Source organism: Entelurus aequoreus, linkage group LG19, assembly GCF_033978785.1.
Source record: "Entelurus aequoreus isolate RoL-2023_Sb linkage group LG19, RoL_Eaeq_v1.1, whole genome shotgun sequence".
NCBI lineage: Eukaryota > Metazoa > Chordata > Actinopteri > Syngnathiformes > Syngnathidae > Entelurus > Entelurus aequoreus.
The window spans coordinates 32,386,427-32,413,405 of record NC_084749.1 but is presented as its reverse complement, the minus strand read 5'-3'; the positions used below and the strand labels follow the sequence as shown (position 1 = coordinate 32,413,405).

The window sequence follows — 26,979 nt, the reverse complement described above, 5'->3', positions numbered from 1 at the left end:
GAATCATCTTTTTATATGATGTACTTAGTCCATAAGTAACAAACATGTACTTTATGTTTAGTGACATGCTAATTCTTATTTTTAAACTTTTTTTTTCCAAATTCCATTGTATGATATACTCTTCTGACACCACCAGATAGCAGCATAAGTGTTCACATAAGCGGCATAAGACCCCAATTCAGTAGTGTACACAATTTTGGAAATAAGAGCTAAAAGGTGCTGTCCACGCATGTGGCCAACTAAGCCTTAAAGGCCTACTGAAACCTACTACTACCGACCACGCAGTCTGATAGTTTATATATCAATGATGAAATCTTAACATTGCAACACATGCCGATACGGCCGGGTTAGATTAGTAAAGTGCAATTTTAAATTTTCCGCAAAATATTCTGCTGAAAACGTCTCGGTATGATGACGTTTGCGCGTGACGTCACGGATTGTGCGGACATATTGGGACACCATTGTGGCCAGCTATTAAGTCGTCTGTTTTCATCGCAAAATTCCACAGTATTCTGGACATCTGTGTTGGTGAATCTTTTGCAATTTGTTCAATGAACAATGGAGACAGCAAAGAAGAAAGCTGTAGGTGGGATCGGTGTATTAGCGGCTGGCTACAGCAACACAACCAGGAGGACTTTGAGTTGGATAGCAGACGCGCTACAGTGAGTACAGCTTTGGCTTCCAAACATTTGATCGCTTGCCCATGCGTGCGTGCCGCTATGTGCATGTCACGTACGCAACTTTGGGGAAATATATGTGCTGTATGAACTTTACGGAGGTGAACGGTACTTTGGGCTGTGGGATTGAGTGTGTTGTGCGGGTTGACGCAAAGTTCAAAAGCCAGCATCTGTGATGGTATGGGGGTGCATTAGTGCCCAAGGCATGGGTAACTTACACATCTGTGAAGGCACCATTAATGCTGAAAGGTACATACAGGTTTTGGAACAACATATGCTGCCATCTAAGCGCCGTCTTTTTCATGGACGCCCCTGCTTATTTCAGCAAGACAATGCCAAGCCACATTCAGCACGTGTTACAACAGCGTGGCTTCGTAAAAAAGGTGTGCGGGTACTTTCCTGGCCCGCCTGCAGTCCAGACCTGTCTCCCATCGAAAATGTGTGGCGCATTATGAAGCGTAAAATACGACAGCGGAGACCCCGGACTGTTGAACGACTGAAGCTCTACATAAAACAAGAATGGGAAAGAATTCCACTTTCAAAGCTTCAACAATTAGTTTCCTCAGTTCCCAATCGTTTATTGAGTGTTGTTAAAAGAAAAGGTGATGTAACACAGTGGTGAGCATGCCCTTTCCCAACTACTTTGGCACGTGTTGCAGCAATGAAATTCTAAGTTAATTATTATTTGCCAAAAAAAAATTAAGTTTATGAGTTTGAACATCAAATATATTGTCTTTGTAGTGCATTCAATTGAATATGGGTTGAAAAGGATATGCAAATCATTGTATTCCGTTTATATTTACATCTAACACAATTTCCCAACTCATATGGAAACGGGGTTTGTATATTGAATTAAAGAATAACATCATTTAAAAACATGACCGAGCGTTACACTAACTTGACAAATACATTTGAGCCAGTCACTGCTAGTCTGCACCATAATGAAGCAGAACGAGTTTAACGCCAGCCAAGATAATAATATCTAAACAGCGGACATTTATCCATGAAAATATGGAAAAGCTGCTAATGGTGTGTTTGATGGTGAAACAGCTGGAAGGAGATATTGTAGAACTCCACTCCACATTACTATTACATTCCTTCAAAAGACTATTGTAGTTGTTAGTAGTAGATTCTATTGTATTGTTTTCAAACAAAATGTATTATCTAAAAGTTGTTTTTTCTTTTTATAACAAATTTTACATGTTAACATTTTGCTGCTATGGAAGGCCAAGCACCAATTCAATTGATTTCAATTCATTTCTATGAGAGACGTTGTTTTGCGATACAAGCGTTTTGAGTTAAGAGCTTACTCACAGAATCAATTGAACATGTACATAGAGGTACTACTGTATATGCAGTGATGGGCAGTAACAAGCTACATGTAGCTAAGCTACGTAACTTAACTACATTTTCCAGTAGCTTGGCGGTAGCTTAGCTACTTTTTTAACGAGTAGCATTTCCTGTTACTTATCTACTTTTAGGCCCATGTAGCGAGGTAGCTTACATAAAAGCTACAACAAAGAGAGAAAACGGACTGTGAATCCAGGCCAAACAAATACGGAAAAAATACAATGACCTTGATGAATGAGAACATCCATACATACGGAAGAAATCCATGATGATTGGTTGGTGTTCGTATGATGAGTCACAATTGGCTAAGATTAGGGCAAAACATTACGGACTGGCCAATCAGAGGCAAGATAGGGCGGGTCATCAGAATCAGAATAATTTTTATTGCCATTGTTTGAGAACAAGTTCACAAACTATGAATTTTTCTTGGTGCAATCGTGCAACATAAAACACATATAACATAGAATAGGTAATAAAATGAGCTGTAACCGAATGCAGCTGAGATAGGCTCCAGCACCCCCTGCAACCCCGAAAGGGAAAAGTGGTAGAAAATGGATGGATGGATGTAACTGAGCTATAAGATCTTGTTATTGTTCATGTATCTGATGGCCGAAAACCTTAGTTTTTTGTTGTGTACTATATAAACCAAAAGCATAACTGCTCTCTTCACCTAAGACGTTGAACACAAATTTAGGAACACACATTAAGGTGAGTTGACTTCATAACCATTCCATGTTCTCAACCCAGTAAGCAAAATCATAACAGACACACACTCATGTCACATCACAACGAGGGAGTCAGAGACAGAGGGACGCTTCAAGCTGACGGCTCCAAAAAAAAAGAAACATGCTTTAAAATGGCAGAGGGATTCTCTGCCGCAGATTATTCTTTTAGTGATGAAGACGATGTCAAGGAAACCCACAATAATGCGTGTCCTTGGCCATATTTCATATATCAGAGAAAACAAAGCCCAAAACCTTAGTTTTTTGTTTTTTACTATATAAACCAAAAGCATAACTGCTCTCTTCATCTAAGACATTGAACACACATTTAGGAATACACATTAAGGCGAGTTGACTTCATGAAAAGTTTTACTGCACATAACCATTACCAACACAAGTCAATGTTTTTTTTGTCGAGATATAGATAGATGCTGTTTTTTTTATTGTAGGTAGAGAAAATGAATAACATTATAGGGGTGGGCCAAAGAAAAGGTCAACTAAATAAATACATACAGTGGAGTGCGGGGACCCCTAGATGTAGTTGTAGGGTGTCCTCAGCTAAATGACAGATAGTTAATAGTAATGGACTCTCATTGGGTCCATTTGTACACTCTCAGTTACATTAACATTGATATTATACATGTGGGCCCATAGATATAAATGCTGTTAAATGCAGCTTTGATGTAGCAAGCTACTTTTGCCACGTAACTTGTAGTGTAGCTTGCTACAATAAGGTTATTGTTCCGACAGAATCTCATACAAGCCCTTGCCTACATTGACGATTGCGGGGGACCAATTGGGCATTATGTCCGATTTTGATATTTTTTTTTTTTTTTTAATTAATAATGAAAAATAATAAAGAAATGGCGACCCACAAAGGGATAAGCATTAGAAAATGAATGGTTGGAGGGTTTTCGTGCATAAAAAATGTCTTGGCTAGTACTTAATGCACTGAGTGCAAACTAAGACAAAACGCATGCAACATCAAAACCCTCAAGTCAAGACTCCAAACATCCCAGAACAAGCTAGTCAGGTTACTTCTAGATCTCCACCCCAGATCACACCTCACTCCTACCCACTTCTCCAAAGTGGGCTGGCTCAGGGTGGAGGACAGAGTAAAACAACTTGCACTGAGCCTAGTCTATAAAATTCGCTACACTTCCCTGATACCGAAGTACATGTCAAACTACTTCCAGAACGTAGATGACCGCCATAACCACAACACCAGGGGGAGCTCCACAAACCACGTCAAACCCAGATTCCATTCTAACACAGGTTTTAACTCATTGTCCTTCTATGCCACATCAATATGGAATGCACTCCCAACAGGTGTAAAAGAAAGTGCATCTCTATCCTCCTTCAAAACCGCACTAAAAGAACACCTCCAGGCAACTTCAACCCTAGACTAACCCCCTGCCCCCACCACATCCCACCTCCCCGGATTGTAAATAATCAAATGTAAATAATCAAATGTATATACTTGTTCTTATGCTTTCTGAGCTCACTATGTTCACCGCTCGCAGTCCATATCCTACGAAGTCAGACCTACACTGTTACAATGTCCATTTCTCTGATGATATAATTGTTGATGACTGAAGTATGCTGATAGCAAGCCAACCTAACCCCCCCGCCCCAACCCCCTCCGCATCCCACCCCCCGGATTGTAAATAATGTAAATAATTCAATGTATATACTCTGATGATTAACTTGTGTGATGACTGTATTATGATGATAGTATATATTTGTACCATGAATTGGTTAACGTGGACCCCGACTTAAACAAGTTGAAAAACGTATTTGGGTGTTACAAGCGAAGCCACTTACGAAATAAGTGGTCAATTGTACGGAATATGTACCGTACTGTGCAATCTACTAATAAAAGTTTCAATCAATCAATCAAAATCAACACCCATCAACCCCCGCCTTCCCCACCCCCACACTCTCAAGTGGGCTCTGACACACACACGTCGGCACACGCACACCAACACACACACACACACACAAGTGTCTGCAAAAAAGTCACACAAACACATAGCTTCTCACATTAAAGTAGTATTTGTTTGTAGAGACGTCAGCAAGGCTGCAAAAACACGCACAAACACGCGTGTACGCACACACACACACACACACACACACACGCACACACACACACACACACACACACACACACACACACACACAAACACACACATAAAACCACTTGGGAGCACACTGACCCTTTCTTTCTTTTCGTATACCTGACTTATGAGGTAAAACCATTCACTGTTCCAAATGATTCCCGTGTCAAAAAGATACATTTCCTTACTTTGCAATGGCGAGGTCACTGCAATATACAATTTATTCTGCTGGAAACTCTCTCATAACTATTCCATGTTCTCAACCCAATCTGCTTGAGACACACTTTTATCATGTCTTCAATATCTTATGACACATGTTTCAATCTCTTCAGAGATATAGATTTATTAGACTGTGTAATACTACATACGAGAGGCTTTGTGTGGCCCTAAACAAGATTTTGTTTGTGGCCCCATTTTGGTCGTTAATATTATTTATCCAATAATGTTATTAGAGTCCTTCTTCCCAACGTGATAACCCAGAATCACAGTGGATGGCGCACTCCATGATCAGTAAGTGCACAATATTTACATGTTTATGTCTTAGTTTCAGGAATAAGGTGTTCCATTAAGCGTTTAAACCAGCCGTGGCCTTTTTAAGTGCTAAAAGGCTCCCCAAAATACACTTAAAACTTCTAGATTAGTTAGAGATTAGGTTTTTTTTAACTTTTTTTTACAAAATTAATAAAAAGTGATTTTAAATAATCATACAACCTGTAATTTTTTACTGAAATATGATTATAAAAAAAGTTAAGTTTTCTTTCACTTAATAGAGTGAGGTAGAGTATTAGCTGATTTATGTAGGATCCTTGTCAGTGGATCATAATAATCATATATCATTATTATAATCATTATTATATTAGTATCAGTCCATATACTGGGGGTTGGTCGCCCATGTTTTTTGTTTTTTTTATCCAGTGATGACTTTGTTTTGAACTATAATCCTGCCATCAAACCGCCGCCAGGGTATATAGTCAAACCTCACTTTACTAACCCCTTATAAAACCAACTTTTTTACAAATCATAGACCGGATATAAAATAGCTTTAGTGTATGGACCTTTCTACAGTATTTGATTAGTTATCTCAAAAAGAGTCCAAAGAAAGCAACAGACAAGCAATGTGCGGTTTGCAACACTAGGGAAGAATCCACAGCGTTGTCGACACTGTTTTTCCCTCTCCCTTCTGTTGCATGCAAAGAAAATTAACCGACAGGTAAAGTGGATTTTATTTAATATTCCAAATCATTGTATACCTTGCTGTTAAAGTTAAGAAGTTTTCTGTTTTTAAAATGTGTGTGCGCCACAGAACTAGGGACAGTGTGTGTGCGTGTCGGCAGTGTGGCTACAAATGAGGACAGTTCAGTTGTTGTTGTTTGGACTTTGTTGTTAAATAAAAGGTTTATATATCACCCCCTTGTTATATTTGTTTGATATACAGTACTGTATAATGCTTTGTATTGTGTTCAAAGTGTATAAACCTTTACTAAAATATGGACTTTTGTATGGACTGAAACCCATTATTAAGGGCCAATTAGTTCATAAATTGAGGTTCCACCATAGCTTCGACCAGTTTCACTCTTACAGGAAGCCTACATCAATGCTCCCCTACGGCAAAGGTAACGATCCTTCCACTGGTTCACCTACGGAAACTTTGTTACGACGTTTAGTCATTAAACTATCCAATCCCCTCTGTGTTTATTGAGTTCAGATGTTTTTTTTGCCTTGTTGAGGTGGAAAACAATCTCATGTATGCTAGCATGCATTGCTAGCATACATGTAGCATACATGCTAGTATGCAAAAACGTTTGGCATAAAGTTGACGAAATCTAACAAATCACAAAATCCTTAGACAAACGGAGCCCTGGATGTTACACTAATTAGCTGTGTTACCTTTAAAGGGGACCTGCACTTTTTTGGGAATTTTGCATATCGTTCACAAGCATTATGAAAGACATGACGACAGATGCGTCCTGCAATGAGGTGGCGACTTGTCCAGGGTGTACCCCGCCTTCCGCCCGATTGTAGCTGAGATAGGCTCCAGCGCCCCCCGCGACCCCGAAGGGAATAAGCGGTAGAAAATGGATGGATGGATGGATGACGACAGATGCACTTTTCCTGTCGTCCACGTCCGGTTCCAGGTCCTTAATGGCTGTGAAAGTGTCTCAACTTGTCAGATTATATTCTCAGCCATCTACTTTTCAGGTGAGAGGCATGATTGCAAGTCAAGTCAAGGTTTATCATTGTAACCTGTCGGGTTGAGTTTTGTCTTGCTCTGATGTGGGTACTGAGCCAAGGATGTCGTTGTGGCTTGTGCAGCCCTTTGAGACACTTGTGATTTAGGGCTATATAAATAAACTTTGATTGTTTGAAGTCAAACTTTATTGTCAATCAGACCATGCAACAGTACATTGCACAGCAGACTGAAATTGCGTTTCTCCCATGCTCCAATGTGCAATATTAAAACAAGATTAAACAAGATTTGACCCACACTAAGCATAAACTAAACATTAGACTAAACATGGGACATAGATACTTAACATATAAATAAATGACAGACAGTGAGTTTACAGTTACCAAACTATCATACCGTTCAAGAATACATGTATGATGTAGAATAAACTTACAGGGAGCAGGGAAGCGAGGAAGCAGCAGACCACTCGATGATGTAAACATAGTGACACGCGGAAGTGATCACGTCGTCGCTATAAATACGTTGTCCGGCTTTAGCGCTTATACTAACAATATCACTAATACTTGGATAATATTAAAGTCAGGAAATGTAAATTGTTGGCGCTTTTTGAATAGTTGTTTATCAGATTTTATGGGTGGAATAATGGAGCTTCCATTGTCCCCTGTAAGTGGACTTTTATTTACGTGTATTTATTATTTAGAATGCATTAAGATATATCCATTCATCGTCATGTCTGTGATGATCTGTCACTTCATTTCTGTTTGTGCTTCCTTGTTTTGTGTTTATTTCCTATCAGTGCTCTTATTTTGGTTCTATTTCCTGCTTGTCCCGCTGAGCGCTGTTTTCCCCCTCACCTGCTGTTGATTGGCAGCCGGTCCACACCTGGTGCCAATCAGCAGGCTTCAATTTATGCCAGCCTCGCCCTCTCCTCAGTGCTCGAGGATTGATTTATGTTTGTGGACCTTACATGCACGACTGCTTTATTTTCTATTCTGAGTATATTAAAATCCTCTTACCTGATCAACGTTCTCCTGGTTCCTTCATCTTGGGGTCACAAATACTGCAGCCATGCGAGTCCCTGACAATGTCTTTCATAATGATTGTGAGCAATAGGCAAAAATCCCAAAAAAGTGCAGTTCCTCTTTAACTTAACTTTAACTGTCTGCAGCTAAACCTTTCTAAAACTGTAGGCATGTATGTAACTAAAACAAAAAAGTATCATCTGACCTTGACATACAAAAGAATACAAATTGTCAGCCAATATAAATATATTGGGTTAATAATATATTCAGAGCTTTCCTTTAAAGGCCTACTGAAATGAATTTTTTTATTTAAACGGGGATAGCAGATCCATTCTATGTGTCATACTTGATCATTTTGCGATATTGCCATATTTTTGTTGAAAGGATTTAGTAGAGAACAACGACGATAAAGTTCGCAACTTTTGGTCGCTGATAAAAAAAGCCTTGCCTATACCGGAAGTAGCGTGACGTCACAGGAGGAAGGGCTGCTCACATTTTCCCATTGCTTACAATGCAGCGAGAGCGATTCGGACCAAGAAAGCGACGAGTACCCCATTAATTTGAGCGAGGATGAAAGATTTGTGGATGAGGTACGTGAGAGTGAAGGACTAGCGTGCAGTGCAGGACGTATCTTTTTTCGCTCTGACCGTAACTTAGGGCTCATTGGATTCCACACTTTCTCCTTTTTCTATTGTGGATCACGGATTTGTATTTTAAACCACCTCGGATACTATATCCTCTTGAAAATGAGAGTCGAGAACGCGAAATGGACATTCACAGTGACTTTTATCTCCACGACAATACATCGGCGAAACACTTTAGCTACGGAGCTAACGTGATAGCATTGGGCTCAAATGCAGATAGAAACAAAAGAAATAAACCCCTGACTGGAAGGATAGACAGAAGATCAACAATACTATTAAACCATGGACATGTAAATACACGGTTAATGCTTTCCAGCCTGTCGAAGCTTAACAATGCTGTTGCTAACGACGCCATTGAAGCTAACTTAACAACGGGACCTCACAGAGCTATGCTGAAAACATTAGCTCTCCACCTACGCAAGCCAGCCCTCATCTGCTCATCAACACCCGTACTCACCTGCGTTCCAGCGATCGACGGAGCGACAAAGGACTTCACCCGATCACCGATGCAGTCGGCGGCCCGGAGACGGAGGAAGTCAAGGTGAGGTCGCTGGCTAGCGCGTCTGCTATCCATCTCAAAGTCCTCCTGGTTGTGTTGCTGTAGTCCGCCGCTAATACACGGATCCCACCTACAGCTTTCTTCTTTGCAGTCTCCATTGTTCATTAAACAAATTGCAAAAGATTCACCAACACAGATGTCCAGAATACTGTGGAATTTTGGGATGAAAACAGAGCTTTTTTGTATTGGATCCAATGGGGTCCGAATACTTCCGTTCTCTCCGTGACGTCACGCGCATACGTCATCATACATAGACGTTTTCAACCAGAAGTGTCGCGGGAAATTTAAAATTGCACTTTATAAGTTAACCCGGCCGTATTGGCATGTGTTGCGATGTTAAGATTTCATCATTGATATATAAACTATCAGACTGCGTGGTCGGTAGTAGTGGGTTTCAGTAGGCCTTTAAAGCCCATATTGACAAATTGTGCAAAATATTCAAGTTTAATCTCGCAAATGTTCATGCAATTCGAAATGAAATGTCAACTGAAGCTGCAAAATTGTATTTTGTATCGATGATTTTCAGCCACTTCAACTATTGCCTTACCAGCTGGTCTCAGGCTGGTCAGAGTTAAAAAAAAACATTGGAAATCTTGTACAGACAAGCAATTAAAGTTATGGATGAAAAACCTAGGCACTATCATCACTGTGCCATTCTAAAAAAATACAGTATTTTAAACTGGGACAGCCTCCACACATTTGCAGACTTAAAAGTGACCTATAAAGTACTGCATGAATTGGCTCCAGAACCTCTGGCAGAGTTCATCAGCCAAAGAAACAGCTGTGAGCGTGTCACTCGAGGCTCTGTCGGAGGTGACTGTTATATTCCTAAGCGCAGGAGCACTTTCAGTAAGTCGGCCTGGTCAGTAAGGAGTGCAAATGTGTGGAACTCAGTACCTGAGGAGGTTAAACTGGTCACCACTAGAGATGTCCGATAACATAGGACTCCCGATATTATCGGCCGATAAATGCTTTAAAATGTAACATCGGAAATTATCTGTATCTGTTTCAAAATTATCGGTATCGGTTTCAAAAAGTAAAATTTATGACTTTTTAAAACGCCGCTGTGTACACGGACGTAGGAGGAAGTGCAGAGCGCCAATAAACTTTGAAGGCACTGCCTTTGCGTGCCGGCTCAATCACATAATATCTACGGCTTTTGACACACTCACAAGTGAATGCAAGCCATACTTGGTCAACAGCCATACAGGTCACACTGAGGGTGGCTGTATAAACAACTTTAACACTGCTACAAATATGCGCCACACTGTGAACCCACACCAAACAAGAATGACAAACACATTTCGGGAGAACATCCCCACCGTAACACAACTTAAACACAACAGAACAAATACCCAGAACCCCTTGCAGCACTAACTCTTCCGGGACGCTACATTCTTCGGTTTTCCTGTATGCCATAACCATATATGGGAACTGTGTTTATTGGAGAAGTTTGCAGTTTTTTATGTTTCCTTTAAAAATAATAATTAAAGCTGTTTACACAATAGCCATACCCAAAATGAACTAAACCATGACTTCAAATCCAAAGTACAACCAACTATGTTACACCCCTGCTAGATACACAAGCATGTGCCTCAGTAAAATGACCTGTGAAGTATCTTTTGCTTTCTTTCTCTGCAGGACGGAAGAGGTCAAGGCGAGCGGAGGATGGGATGGGGTGGGGGGGGGGGGGGGGGCTCTTCCTGGCTCTACCCAATATCCAGGCATCCTCATGACACTTGCTTCACACACACACACTAAAGGCAAATACACAACGCAGGGTGACGCAGACACACAAACATACTCTTTTTTTCCATGTCAGAGTTTCGGCCTCTGATTTAAGGGGAGCCAAATTCAACAAGAGGAACTGTTTCATCACGCCGGGTCTGCAGAGGAAAGGGACTCTAAATCTAACTGACAACATTTTTTTTTTATTATTATAAAAAAAAGAAAAGCTAAGTCAAAGAAGGACTACAAAAACACTGCGGAAAAACATTTGGGGAAATGTTCTTCTGCTCTGGCTTGCATTTTGCCTCCATTTCCCTGAAGGTTTTGGAGAAGACATTTTCACATGACCGTAAAAGAAATGGATGTCTTATGGAGGACCAACAGAACCACAGTGCAATTGCTGAATGATTAGACTCCTCCTGGGTAGCAGTTGTTTGGAATTAGGCTCATTTCACTACTGCTGCCTTCTTTTATTTTCTTCTAATGGGCCGACTCTTTTTTCTGTCTTTCGCCAAGAGGCAAGAACTAATGAATCCATCATTTGTTGCGTTTGTGTACACTGTGCATAGTTTCTCCCTGATGCAAATGATTATTGCTTGCACACACAGCTGACTGATAAAATAAATAATTGAGGAATTGCGTTTAAAAAGAATGCGGAAATATAGCTGAGGAAAACAAACATCTGGAATGGGAATCCGTCTTTTTACTGCACTCCACTACAAAGTCCCAGCTCTTTTTGGAGGCCTCGTCTCTGTTAAAAGCATCAACCAGCGTTGACAGCACACAATTGAATTATATTCCACCAAACACTAAAGTTTATTCCAGCTGAATCTATTTAAATAATCACTTGATTTATTGCTAAGAATTTGGTCAACTTATTGAATTAATCACATCTTGAAGCAATTGTGGCAAAATAGAGTGCAGTACTTGGGCGCAACCCCTAGAGGTGCTGTCGAGTCAGTGTCAACGAGATGGTGTTACAGCAGGGGTGTCAAACGTAAGGCCCGCGGGCCTAATCATAGGTTTTATCTGGCCCGCGGGATGAGTTTGCTAAGTATAAAAATGAGCGGAAATTTTGGAATGAAAGAAACTGCTGTTCTAAATGTGTCCACTAGATGTCGTAATAGCAATTCTTTGTATCTATGTAAATTATGGTACATATGTAAAAAAAACAAAAACACATGATGTTAGTAAATCAGTTGAGGAAAATGAGCAAACTATATAAATAACATCCGGTAATTTGATTTTGATATAATTTTTTTATCTTGATAGATTGAAAACTAACACCAATGAGTTGACTGATGAACATTATCACATATATTATTCAGAAAGTATAAATAATGACAAATAAAGGTAGAATACTATTAAACGAAACATGGAAGTGTAAAAAAAAAAAAAAACAACATTATGATTTGTACATTTTCAGAATGTGCTTGTTCTATTTTTAAACAAAGAAAACAATCTGAAGTTGTCCTTATTTTTAAATTATCGTGCTGTGATTTTACCAGTCTGGCCCACTTGGGAGTAGATTTTTTTCCATGTGATCTAAAATGAGTTTGACACCCCTGTGTTACAGTCTTAAAATGGGTACCAGTATAAAGGCATACATATTAAATTTCTTGCATTAAGACACATTTTAGGCATAATAAATGGAGTTTTTAACCAATACAGTGGAACCTTGGTTTACAAACGCCTCTATTTATGACCTTTTCGGTCATCGAGCCAAAAATCAAATCAAATCAAACTTCGTATATAAAACGCTTTTGATACACAAAAGAAATGCAACGCAAAGTGTTTTACAGACTTAAAAACAAAAACCAGACGACCCAGATCCCCCATTATAGCACACAGGCATGCACGCACACAAATACCAAACACACACACGCACAAACACTCCTATAAAAATGGGACCCATTACCTCCCTGCTTGGCACTCAGCATCAAGGGTTGGAATTGGGGGTTAAATCACCAAAATGATTCTCGGGCTGCTGCTCACTGCTCCCCTCACCTCCCAGGGGGTGAGGGTGATGGGTCAAATGCAGAGGATAATCTCACAACACCTAGTGTGTGTGTGACAATCATTGGTACTTTAACTTTTAACTTTAAATATGCAACTATATGAAAAAATGACTGCATGGCTGAGTACAGAGGAGACATGTGAGTAAACACTATCACAGGAGCCATCTGCACCAGGAGGTCATCAAACCATGGCCACCAGTACGCTGACACAAAGCGCCCCCACAGGACAGCTGATAATCCCTGATGCAGATGGCCCCCTCCGAGGAACGCTGGAAAGTAAAAATAATAAAACCTGTAAAATAGTCAGAACCATGAGTAGAAATAAAGGGTAAAATACAAGTATGACATATGAAGATAAAAAATAAATATACAGTAAATATATACAATACATAAATAGAACTATATCAAATCTTGCAAAACTAATAAGATAAAAAGTAAAGTACGAATGACTTCAATAAAATTAATAAATATTAGGCAAAAGGTATCAAAAAGGTGGGTAAGCCAGCTCTTAAAATAATGAACGTGGCTCTGTGTGCAAATACATATACTGTGTATTATAGTGTCTTCAATGTGTGCTTTTTTTAAAATATAAAATAGGGGACTTTTGTCGTGGCTACAACCAATTATTCATGTTTACATTGTTTCTTATGGGGTAATTTGCTTCACCATACAAACTTTTCGGTTTGTAGACCATGTTCAAGAGCCAATTAAGTTTGTCATTCGAGGATCCACTTTATCTTTGTATATATTCAGTAAGATGACACAATGAACTTGTTCTGGACACGTAAAGACACCGTTCACAAATGCTCTTAACGTATGTCGGAACATAAATGAATGTTTAAAATGGACCAACACTTTTCAAATGTAAAACATGTACGCGAAGAATGTCTGCAAATTGTGGATGACAATAAATTAAGCATTTAGTAGTGTTTTTTTCTCTAATTACAAACCCCAAAACCAGTGAGGTTGGCACGTTGTGTAAATCATAAATAAAAACAGAATACAATGATTCACAAATCCTTTTCAACTTGTATTCAATTGAATAGACTGCAAAGACAAGATACTTAACATTTGAACTGGAAAACTTTGTTGTTTTTTGCAAATATTAGCTCATTTGAAATTTGATGCCTGCAACATGTTTCGAAAAAGCTGGCATAAGCCACAAAAAAGACTGATAAAGTTGAAGAATGCTCATCAAACACTTATTTGGAACATCCCACAGGTGAACAGGCTAATTGGGAACAGGTGGGTGCCATGATTGGGTATAAAAGCAGCTTCCATGAAATGCTCAGTCATTCACAAACAAGGATGGGGTGAGGGTCACCACTTTGTGAACAAATGCCTGAGCAAATTGTTTAAGAACAACATTTTTCAACTAGCTATTGCAAGGAATTTAGGGATTTCACCATCTACGGTCCGTAATATCATCAAAAGGTTCAGAGAATCTGGAGAAATCACTGCAAAGCCAACATTGGATGCCCGTGACCTTCGATCCCTCTGGTGGTATTGCATAAAAAAGAGACATAAGTGTGTAAAGGATATCACCACATGGGCTCAGGAACACTTCAGAAAACCACTGTCAGTAACTACAGTTGGTCGCTACATCTGTAAGTGCAAGTTAAAACTCTACTATGCAAAGCCAAAGCCATTTATCAACAACACCCAGAAACGCTGCTGGCTTGGCTGTGCCTGAGCTCATCGAAGATGGACTGATACAAAGTGTAAAAGTGTTCTGTGGTCTGACGAGTCCACATTTCAAATTGTTTTTGGAAACTGTGGACGTCATGTCCTCCTGAACAAAGAGGAAAAGAACCATCCGGATTGTTATAGGTGCAAAGTGTAAAAGCCAGCATCTGTGATGGTATGAGGGTGTATTAGTGCCCAAGGCATGGGTAACTTACTTATATGTGAAGGGACCATTAATGCTGAAAGGTACATACAGGTTTTGGAGCAACATATGTTGCCATCCAAGCAAAGTTATCATGGACTCCTCTTCTTATTTCAAGACAATGCCAAGCCAAGTGTTACAACAGCGTGTCCTCATAGTAAAAGAGTGCGGGTACTAGACTTGCTTGCCTGTAGTCCAGACCTGTCTCCCATTGAAAATGTGTGGCGCAATATGAAGCGTAAAATACCACAACGGAGACCCCGGACTGTTGAACACCTTAAGCTGTACATCAAGCAAGAATGGGAAATAATTCCACCTGAAAAGCTTCAAAAATTGGTCTCCTTAGTTCCCAAACGTTTACTGAGTGTTGTTAAAAAGAAAGGCCATGTAAACCAGTGGTAAAAATGCCCCTGTGCCAACTTTTTTGCAATGTGTTGCTGCCATTAAATTCTAAATTAATGATTATTTGCAAATAAAAATTACGTTTTTCAGTTCGAACATTAAATGTCTTTGTATTCAGTTGAATATAAATTGAAAAGGATTTGCAAATCATTGGATTCTGTTTTTATTTACGAAATACACAATGTGCCAACTTCACTGGTTTTGGGGTTTGTATATATAATTATTACTAGTATTAGTTAGAGTCAATACAAACAGTACAGTAATTTGACATTAACCTCTGAGTATGTGTTTTACTGCTATCTTGTGTCTACATGGTATACAACAAGTAAAACAACAATACAGTATTTGTTTTCCTTTTGTTTTGTTGAAATCCTGTACTTTTTGAGTTTAAGGTTACAAGGAAGACTTAAAACATTGATAACAAATTCATAAAATCACAAGTAGTTTAAAAAAGTAAGCCACTAAACATTGCAGCTTTATGAAAAAGATGTCACAAATTCAGGGTTTAAGACCTAAAAAAACATTTTAAAAAAGCCTGGAAGGACTGATGCGGTAAGACTTGTACGACACATAAAATTAACATTTAAAGGGGAACGGCATTTTTGGGGAGGGAATTTTGCCTATCGTTCACAATCTTTACGAAAGACATGACGATGGATGTTATTTTTGTTTAATGCATTCTAAATATTAAATCAATGCGATCAAAAGTCTGCTTACAATGGAGCCTATGGGAGTCACTCTATTGTGCCTATAAAGCCCTTAAAAAAAACATCCAAACACCTCCATTATGGTTTTATATACATCATGTAAGTATATATGCAATGTAGTAACAGGCACATTTATAATAAAACATTTTTATATTTATATATTTTGATCATTTTAAGCATCCGGGTGCATTAATTTCAGAAACGCATCACAATGTTTGCTTTTTTTTCCTTAATCACTGATTATTACCCACTGCAGACTTTGTGAGAGCCAACAGACATAATAAAACATCTCTTACTGTACAAGGTCTGCTGTCATTGATGCCGACTGCTAGGATGTTTATATATTCCCATTTAGATGAAGAATGACTCATAATCCAGACGAAGAGAACGGGGTGTAACCAAGCATCTTTTCGTGTCGTTCTCGCCATTTCCAGGTCAAATATTGCTATGAAAGTGTACCAAAATACATCCTCGTCCTTCTACTATCCAGTTGAGAGGCATTATTTATGATCTAGAATAAAGTTTAACGAGCAAAGAAACAAGGAAGCAGCTCATCAGTCGATCATGTCAACATTGGCACTCAAGCTTGTGATCGCTATAAATAGTTTGTCTGCGTTAGCGCTTGTAATAACAATATCACTAATAATAGCTTATTATTCAAGTCATGAAATGTAAATTGAGTATTGTTGGCGGTTTTGGATGGTTATTTATTGGATTTTATGGGCAGAAAAGAGGACCTCCCAATGGCTTCGCTGCAAGCAAAGTTTTAGTTACGTATATTTACGAGTTAAAATGCATGAAAAAAAACAAAATTTGTCATGTCTTTCAAAATGATTGTGAATGATAGGCAACATTTTTTTTTCAAGTGCAGTTCCCCTTTAACAAGTTGGTCCTCTTTTCTGAAATCATATCTAACTTTGTTTGGGCTAATACGCAGATTTTGAGGAAAATATTAAATTAAATTTCAAATAAAAATGTTTGGAACAAAATTCACTCATTGTATTTAATTAAAACATAAGCATTATATTTATGTAACTATTAATAGAGATAATTAGACTTAGACTTCCTTTTATTGTCATTCAAATTTGATTCTATATAATATTGAGTGAACTCTAATTAATTCGAATGAATTAAAACAAAAGTATTACATTTATTTAACTCTTAATAGAGAGAATATTGAGTGAATTGTAATTAATGTTATTGTTGTTATGTTGGGCACATTTTAAATGAATGGAATTGCACATCTAAAAGTGCTGCTATGTTTGTAAAAGTACACTGATCTGGACTCAGTGACAGTTCTATTGTGGTCACTTCAAAGTACTAAATGTTTGTTAATAAAAAAATGTTTAAGTATTTGTTGTGTTCTTTACTTTCTGGGCCGTAGCCTAATTATTCAAAGAAAGAAGAATCTTTGGATTTGATTCATTGTATTAAATGAATTCATATAAATATGCAGATATGTTGTGCATGCTTTAATTGGATGACATGGCTCAGTGGGTGGAGTGCCAGACTTGCAACCTGATAGTCGCTGGTTTGATCCCAGTCTGACGAGCTAATTGTGCTATTTAAATACATACCATTTTTTGTAATTATTTAGTTACTGTTTTTCTACTCAAATCTACTCATAGTTACTTATGTATGAGTAACTATTAGGGGTCTTCATTAATTATTTTTCACTCAATACCAACCATTGTGAAATGTAATTAATAACATTACTTGTAATCTGTTGCCTCAATTTTATTGAGTTGATATTGTGTATCTTTTCTTAGAGTACAATGGCAAACGTTCCATTTAACTCGCAATGGCGCATAGCTTTAGGGTTTGTCTTATCAGGCAGTACTGGGTTCAAGTCCCAGTCAGTAATGTGTCAAGTTGATTTAAAAAAGCTACATTTGTTATTATGCTGCAGATAAACTTCTGCTTTGGGCCCCAATTTAGCTCCATGTAAAGACAGTTTTTTGACAGATTTTGCCGGCCAAAATAATCAAAGGCTCAATCATCAGTTGGCACTAAAAAGCTATCCTGACTGATTGTCGGAGCCAAGACTTACTACAGCAAATTGGCAAAACAGCGGCACTGCAATCAGTCCTTCGCTGGCTTTTTGTTGTGATTTTTGGGAACTAAAATTCCCTTAAATTGCGGAAGCTTTTTTCAGAAAGTTGTGGCAAAAGCTGCGATGTTTTGAGGTTATTTTTTTCAAAAACATTAAATCAACTTGTGTTTTTCTGAACTTGTTATCAATGTTTTAGGTGTTCCATGTAACCTTAACCACAAAAAGCTTAGGATTTCAACACAAAATGGAAAACCAATATTGTAGTTATGTTTTACTTGTTTTATACCACAGACTTAAAAGTAGACACTTGATGGCAGTAAAAGCACACAAGCTCATTGTCAAATTGCTGCACTGTTTTAATTAAATACAACTAATAATCTTATCAATTATTTGTAGCTATAGAGAAAAACACCATCAAAGGCTTCCTTATTGTCCACTGATGCTAACAGCTACGCTAACAGCTATGCTAGCTTTAAACAACACCAAGCCATCATTGCTGAGTAAAGTTTACGAAGTGTAGATGATGTACTATTGACTGTTTTGATCAAACAGTTAGAGAATAAGGAACGAGTTTAAATATTGTGTTGATATTGTTAAACTGTTGATAGCAATCACTATAAACCATTGAAAATTTAACAGTTATGTGATCGGTATTGTTATCTGCCGATCTCACTCAGGGATCATCGGTATCTGAATCGGCAGCTTTAAAACCTGATTGGAACATCTCTAGATTTTAAGCAAAAATCTGTCAGCTCAGTTGCCAGAATAATTCTGTTAAAATGACAGTGGTGTGTTTTTTCAATTTACAGTAATGCACTGTAAAAACAACGACAGTAGACTTAAGGTAAAAAAAAAAAAGAAAAAAGAGTTCAGTCGCCAAAATTTTAGCGCAAAAATAACAATGCTACCAATTTTCCATTGAGTAATGCTCTGTAAAAACTAAGACCATAGATTTTACTGTAAAAAACAACAACCTTGCAGCTATGTCGCCATGAATGAACCTTAAAAATAACAATGGGATGTTTTTCTCCTTACAGTAATATACCGTAAAAAACAACGTCCGTAGATCTTACAGAAAAAAAACTTGGCAGCTCAGTTGCCAGAATTTTTTCTGTAAAAATAACAGGGATACCGTTTTTCCATCAACAGTACTGTAAAAACGATTGCAAATTTCAGTACAAAAAATGTCAGCTAACTCAATAAAATTTTCTCCATAAAAATAACAATAGTACTGTTTTTCTATTTACAGTAATGCCCTGTAAAAAACAACTGTAGATTTTACAGTAAACAAATTAACTGGTAGCTCTGTCGCCAGAACCTTGCCGGAAAAATAACAGCTGTACCTTTTTTTGCATTTACAGTAATGCACTACAAAACCAAAGACTGTAGATTGTAGAGAAAAGCATTGTCACCTCAGTCGCCAGAATTTTATTGTGAAAATAACAATGGTACCATTCTTCCATTTACAGTAAAAAAAAACTGGCAGCTAAATTTTACCGTAGAAATAACAGTAGTACTGTTTTTCCATTTACTGTATGCAATGTGAAAACAACGACTGTAGATTTTACGGTAAAAAAATTCTGACAATTCAGCTGTCAAAATGTTACTGCAAAAATAACAGTGTTATGTTTTTTCTGTAGATTTTACGGTAAAAAACCTGCAGCTCAGTCGCCAGAATTTTACGGTAACATAAAATTGGTAACATTTTTTACTGCAGTATACCTGTATGTGTAAAAAAAAACAGTTGATTTTACGGTAAAATTCTGGCTTTTTTTTGTGTAAAATTTACTGTCGTTATTTTTACAGTTCATTACTATGAAAGGCAAAAGTGTACCGTTGTTATTATTAGGGTAACATTGTGGCGACTGGGCAGTCTTTTTTTTTTACGGTAAAGGGTTGTTGTTTTTACAGTGCAATACTGTAAATTGAAGAAAAAAAATACAGTAAAATTCTGTTGAGCCTCCAGTTTCTTACTGTTAAATCTACAGATTGTTGTATGTGTATTTTAATCACATGACAAAATTGTGCATAGTATGCTATATTGTCGGTCTAAGTCATACCAAAGACTATAAAAAAAATGGGTCCCATTACCTTCCCTGCTTGGCACTCAGCATCAAGGGTTGGAATTGGCGGTTAAATCACCAAAATGATTCCCGAGCACGGTCACCGCCGCTGCTCACTGCTCCTCTCACCTCCCAGGGGGTGGAACAAGGGGATGGGTCAAATGCAGAGGGTAATTCCACCACACCTAGTGTGTGTGCGACTATCAGTGGTACTTTAACTTTAACTTTAACAGAATGCATATTGTAGGCAATAGCTGCATGCTCACAATGCATGATGGGTTATGATAATAATGATAATGATGATAATCCCCAAGCACGGCATGCATGCTCAAAATAATTAATTAAAATAAGTACTGTAAACTTAAAAACTTGTTATAAGTTGTGCTTACTCAAAAATGTTGAGTGTGAGTAACATTTTCCTTCTTTTTAAGTTTATTAAACTTGTTATTTTTAATTAATATTAACTTGTTTGCAGATTATGTAACTGCTACTTAAAATAATTAACGCACAGTTACTTAAAACTCAGTGGATTAACATCATTTTGTCTTATTTTGAAAGAACAAACCAATAAATCAAATCAAGAATAAATTAAGAATGCCTGCATAATTGCATTATAGATGTGTATTGTTATTATACTCTGTGTGTGCATGGCAAAGATGAAGCAGGCGGAATGCTAATGATAGTGAAGAACAGGATGAACATCTGCACGCATACAAGCTCCTCTGGAGGTGTGATGCCGATACTGCCCTTCAATGGGCGGATTGTGAGCAAACTATCACATTTCTCACCTTCTAACCCAGGGGTGTCAAATGTACGGCCCATGAGGGCCGGATCAGGCCCGCGAACAGGTTTTACCCGGCCCGCGGGATGAGTTAGCAAAGTATAAAAATGAACCTGAAATGTTTGAATGAAAGAAACTGCTGTTCTAAATGTGTCCACTAGATGTCACAATAGCAATTATTTGTATCTTTGTACAAACCCCGTTTCCATATGAGTTGGGAAATTGTGTTAGATGTAAAAAGAATCGGAATACAATGATTTGAAAATCATTTTCAACCCATATTCAGTTGAATATGCTACAAAGACAACATATTTGATGTTCAAACTGATAAACATTTTTTTTTTTGCAAATAATCATTAACTTTAGAATTTGATGCCAGCAACACGTGACAAAGAAGTTGGGAAAGGTGGCAATAAATACTGATAAAGTTGAGGAATGCTCATCAAACACTTATTTGGAACATCCCACAGGTGAACAGGCAAATTGGGAACAGGTGGGTGCCATGATTGGGTATAAAAGTAGATTCCATGAAATGCTCAGTCATTCACAAACAAGGATGGGGCGAGGGTCACCACTGTGTCAACAAATGCGTGAGCAAATTGTTGAACAGTTTAAGAAAAACCTTTCTCAACCAGCTATTGCAAGGAATTTAGGGATTTCACCATCTACGGTCCGTAATATCATCAAAAGGTTCAGAGAATCTGGAGAAATCACTGCACGTAAGCAGCTAAGCCCGTGACCTTCCATCCCTCAGGCTGTACTGCATCAACAAATGACATCAGTGTGTAAAGGATATCACCACATGGGCTCAGGAACACTTCAGAAACCCACTGTCAGTAACTACAGTTGGTCGCTACATCTGTAAGTGCAAGTTAAAACTCTCCTATGCAAGGCGAAAACCGTTTATCAACAACACCCAGAAACGCCGTCGGCTTCGCTGGGCCTGAGCTCATCTAAGATGGACTAATACAAAGTAGAAAAGTGTTCTGTGGTCTGACGAGTCCACATTTCAAATAGTTTTTGGAAACTGTGGACATCGTGTCCTCCGGACCAAAGAGGAAAAGAACCATCCGGATTGTTACAGGCGCAAAGTTGAAAAGCCAGCATCTGTGATGGTATGGGGGTGTATTAGTGCCCAAGACATGGGTAACTTACACATCTGTGAAGGCACCATTAATGCTGAAAGGTACATACATGTTTTGGAGCAACATATGTTGCCATCCAAGGAACGTTACCATGAACGCCCCTGCTTATTTCAGCAAGACAATGCCAAGCCACGTGTTACATCAACGTGGCTTCATAGTAAAAGAGTGCGGGTACTAGACTGGCCTGCCTGTAGTCCAGACCTGTCTCCCATTGAAAATGTGTGGCGCTTTATGAAGCCTAAAATACCACAACGGAGACCCCCGGACTGTTGAACAACTTAAGCTGTACATCAAGCAAGAATGGGAAAGAATTCCACCTGAGAAGTTTAAAAAATGTGTCTCCTCAGGTCCCAAACGTTTACTGAGTGTTGTTAAAAGGAAAGGCCATGTAACACAGTGGTGAACATGCCCTTTCCCAACTACTTTGGCACGTGTTGCAGCCATGAAATTCTAAGTTAATTATTATTTGCGAAAAAAAAATAAAGTTTATGAGTTTGAACATCAAATATCTTGTCTTTGTAGTGCATTCAATTGAATATGGGTTGAAAAGGATTTGCAAATCATTGTGTTCCGTTTATATTTACATCTAACACAATTTCCCAACTCATATGGAAACGGGGTTTGTTGATGATGCTACATATGTACAAAATAAACCACATGATGTTAGTACATCAGTCGAGGAAAAGATCAAACTACATAAATAACATCCTGTAATTTGATTTTGATATCATTTTTGTATCTTGATAGATTGAAAATTAACACCAATGAGTTGACTGATGAACATTATCACATAATTTATTCAGAAAATATAAATAACGACACATGAAATATATATACTATTAACCGCAACAGGTAAGTGTAAAAAAACAACAACATTATGATTTGCACAATTTCAGAATGTGATTGTTCTATTTTTAAACAAAGAAAACAATCTGGAGTTGTCTTTATTTTTAAGTTATCATGCCGTGATTTTACCAGTCTGGCTCACTTGGGAGTAGATTTTTCTCCATGTGGCCCCTGATCTAAAATGAGTTTGACACCCCTGGTCTAACCAAACAATGCAGACATTCTGGCTGACGTTACCTGGGTCGTGGAAGGGGACCAAGGCGAAGTTGTAGAGGGGTCTATTCGGCCGACTCAAGGATGTCTCCAGAATCTTGGACGCCCCCTCTATGACTTGGACCAGGTCGTCGTACATGGAGCCGGTCACGTCAAACACGAAGGCGAGGGTGGATGCGCCCTCCGGGGGGTTCTCATCAGCCGGGGAGTCATGGCCGCGTGACAGCGCCACTGAGAGGGCGAAGAGGATCCACCCGACGCGGGTTGTCATTTCAGTATCTTCTTGCAAGAGTTTTAATTGTGTTGTATTAAGTCCGCAAAAGAACCAAAACAGATCAGGCGCATCGATGCAGCTCGGTGCGCCTCTTCGGGTGTTCTTTCCACGCAGGGACCCTTCCTCGCGAGTTGGGTCCTTTTTCTGTCCTGGGGCTCCTGGCAGCTCCTCTGTGGCTCCTGTGGTGTGAGTGAAGTGTGCGTGGTCCTCGTTCAGCTCCCACTCAGACTCACACCACCTCTCAGCTGTGCGAGGAGAGCCTCCAAGACGCACATGAGGGCTGAACGGGTCGATACACATGTCGATGGTATCGATAACAGCGCGAGGCGATAAATCGATATATTTCAGTGCTCTAACACGTTTATTTTATCTTCCGGGTTTTGTTGTTGTGTTGTTCGAATATATTGTATGGATACTGTTGACAAACTCGGGTAACAAGTCATTGGACACGTGAGGGTTTGAGCTTGTTTTGTAATATAAAAGGTTATATTGTTATGATGTTGTTGGTTTTGCTACAATGTAACCCCGAAAAAGACAAGCGGTAGGAAATGGATGGATGGATGGATGATGTCTCATTCCATTTGAGAAAGTGAACTGTTGGTTTGAATTTCCTTCGTGCTGTCTGTATTTCCGGTTTTGTGCTCTTATTTGGTTAATCCGTTTCCTTTTTTGTGTGGTTTTGACTTTTCTTTACGTCTTTCTAAGCAGCTGGTCTTACACGTTTATTCTATCCTCTAGGATTGTTATAATGTTGTTGATTTTTCTACAATGTCTCATTCCTTTTGAGAAAGTAGACTGTTGGTTTGTCTTTCCTTCGTGCTGTCTGTGTTTCCGGTGTTGCGCTCTTATTTTGTTAATCCGTTTCTTTTTTTGTGTGGCTTTTGACTTTTCTTTACGTCTTTCTAAGCATTTGGTCTTACACGTTTATTTTTGTCCTCTAGTTTTTGTTGTTCGAATATATTGTATGAATATTGTTGACAAATTCAAGTAATTGGACAAGTGAGGGTTTTGGTCTCACAATTGACCTTATTTTGTAATATAAAAGGTGGTATTGTTATAATAATGTTGTTGATTTTGCTACAATGAGAAAGTAGACTGTGGGTTTGTCTTTTCCCTCGTGCTGTCTTTGTTTCCGGTGTTGTGCTCTTATTTTGTTAATCCGTTTCTTTTTTTGTGTGGTTTTGACTTTTCTTTACGTCTTTCTAAGGAGGCTTTTTTGGTCGCAGCTGGTATTACACGTTTATTTTATCCTCTAGTTTTTATTGTTCGAATACAATTGACCTTATTTTCTAATACAAAATGTAATTTTGTTACAATTTTGTTGATTTTTCTACAATGTCTCATTGCATTTGAGAAAGTAGTAGACTGTTTGTTTGTCTTTCCTTCGTGCTGTCTGTATTTCCGGTGTTGTGCTCTTAATTTGTTAATCCGTTTCCTTTTTTGTGTGTGGTTTTGACTTTCTTTACGTCTTTCTGAGGAGGCTTTCTTGGTTGCAGCTGGTCTTACACGTTTATTTTATCCTCTAGTTTTTGTTGTTGTGTTGTTCGAATATATTATATCAATATTGTTGACAAACTCAGGTAATAAGTAAGGGTTTCGCTCTCACAATTGACCTTATTTTGTCCAAAAGAATGTCATATGAAAGGTAATATTGTTATAATGTTGTTGATATTGCTACAATGTCTCATTCCATTTTAGAGAGTAGACTGTCGGTTTGTCTTTCCTCGTGCTGTCTGTATTTCCTGTGTTGTGCTCTTATTTTGTAAATCAGTTTCCTTTTTTGTGTGGTTTTGACTTTTCTTTACGTCTTTCTAAGGAGGCTTTCTTGGTGGCAACAGGTCATTATCTGCAATTAATATCGGCTTCTGCAGCATATGGAGGGCCAAATGGGACAACATTAAATAAATACATCTTAATACATGTCTTTTTCCGTACTATGGAAAAATAAGTTGAGCCAACACACGGCGTGCTGCTAACTGTACTTTTATTGACGACTCTTGGGAATAACCGTTCACATCTCTGGCAACGATAAACAGGAAGTCTCATGTTACATGTGCCAATCACATGTATGTACACTTCAGGGACTGATCGGAGATCGTATTACCTAAGAATATTACAATACATTAACTTAAAATTTCAATTAAATACATTTCAATTAAAAAATCATAGATTAATTAAATCATGACAATTAAATCGTTAAATAATAGAATACATTGTGAAATAATTAATTAGATCCTCAACAAATAAATTAATGACACGTTTAAGTAACTATTTTAAGATGTATTATTTAGTTAATGTTGTCCCATTTGGTCCTGTAGCACAGCTTGTGGATTTGAACTTTGTGGATGACGTTCACGAAAGAGTCAAATCTACTGAACGGCACTTTTTCTTTTTTTTTTGATCATTTGTTTAGACCATGGATGTCAAACGTACGGCCAGCGGGGCGGATCAGGCCAGCGAACAGGTTTTATCCGGCCCACGGGATGAGTTTGCTAAGTATAAAAATGAGCTGACATTTTTTAATGAAATAAACAGCTGTTCTAAATGTGTCCACTAGATGTCGCAATAGCAATTCTTTGTATCTTTGTAGATGATGCAACAAGTGCATTCCCCGTTAATTTGTTTTTAGACCAAAACATGCATCAAATAAACTGAAGTTTAATTTAAAAAATATTAAAATAATTTCACACCATTAAAAAAGTGTGACAAAAATTGTAATGTGGGAGGGGCCTTCAAATAAAAGTTTGCTTGGAGATCCAGTTTAGCCAGCCAACATAAAACAAATTAAATGTTTGTAAATTTTTCAGAATAATTCCCACCAAAAGAATATACTGTATATTGGTTTCAATTCAATAGATCCCATAGTTTGTTAATAATGTGTTTGCGATCGTTGATATCCCTACAGCATTCATCATTTGATGTATCACACTGCATCTTCTGTTTTTACCACCTTTTTTTCCACCGTCAGTAATATTTCTTGCACCGTTATTTTGTTCACCTTCTGACCTATGGGTTAGGGTTAACCCTAACCCTAACCCTAACCCTTTTACAAAATAGTTCAAATTAATTATTTTAATTTAAATTAATAAATCAATTAAAACATGTCCAAGTAAAAAGTGTCCTGCATACCAGTAGCGGGCTGTGCGTTTCCCACCTAGGCCTTAAGCGATGTCCGACTTCAATGATTACCTCTCAACATACCATCATTTATGTCACCACATGACCGTTGCTTGAGAAATAGGAACGCATTTACGGACTACTGCGCATTGAAACACATCAACAGTGTACACAACGGGTTATTTTATTGCGCATTTAAAAAACAATAAACCCGCATCAGCAATTAAAACACATCTTATGTGGTACTGTCAAAATTAAAATTGCAAATAAACATATTAAACGTGGAAAAATAAAGAAATAAAATATTTAAACTCACAATTTGTAGCACCCATTCGACGCTGAAAAGCCCCTCGTAGTAGGTTGATTCGAGTGGAAATGGCGGGCCATTTCATCGCCGACATCGTCTCACAAGATGTAGTTTCTCTTTAAATATCCTTCTTGAAAATGGCCTTGCAAATGTATATC

The 26,979-nt window shown here is 38.2% G+C and overlaps 1 protein-coding gene across 3 annotated transcripts in view; it reads right to left on the bottom strand.

Annotated features, from left to right (window-relative positions):
* Positions 1-26,979, bottom strand: part of hmcn1 (hemicentin 1) — a 265,771-nt gene extending 238,792 nt beyond the window's left edge. For 2 of the 3 annotated variants that reach the window (XM_062028320.1, XM_062028318.1), the window contains exon 1: positions 23,148-23,670. In XM_062028320.1, the coding sequence (XP_061884304.1) occupies positions 23,148-23,394 (247 nt within the window). In that variant the 5' untranslated portion in view covers positions 23,395-23,670. Of the gene's footprint in view, positions 1-23,147; positions 23,671-26,830 lie in introns of those variants that run through there. The other variant, XM_062028319.1, reaches the window with a different exon arrangement.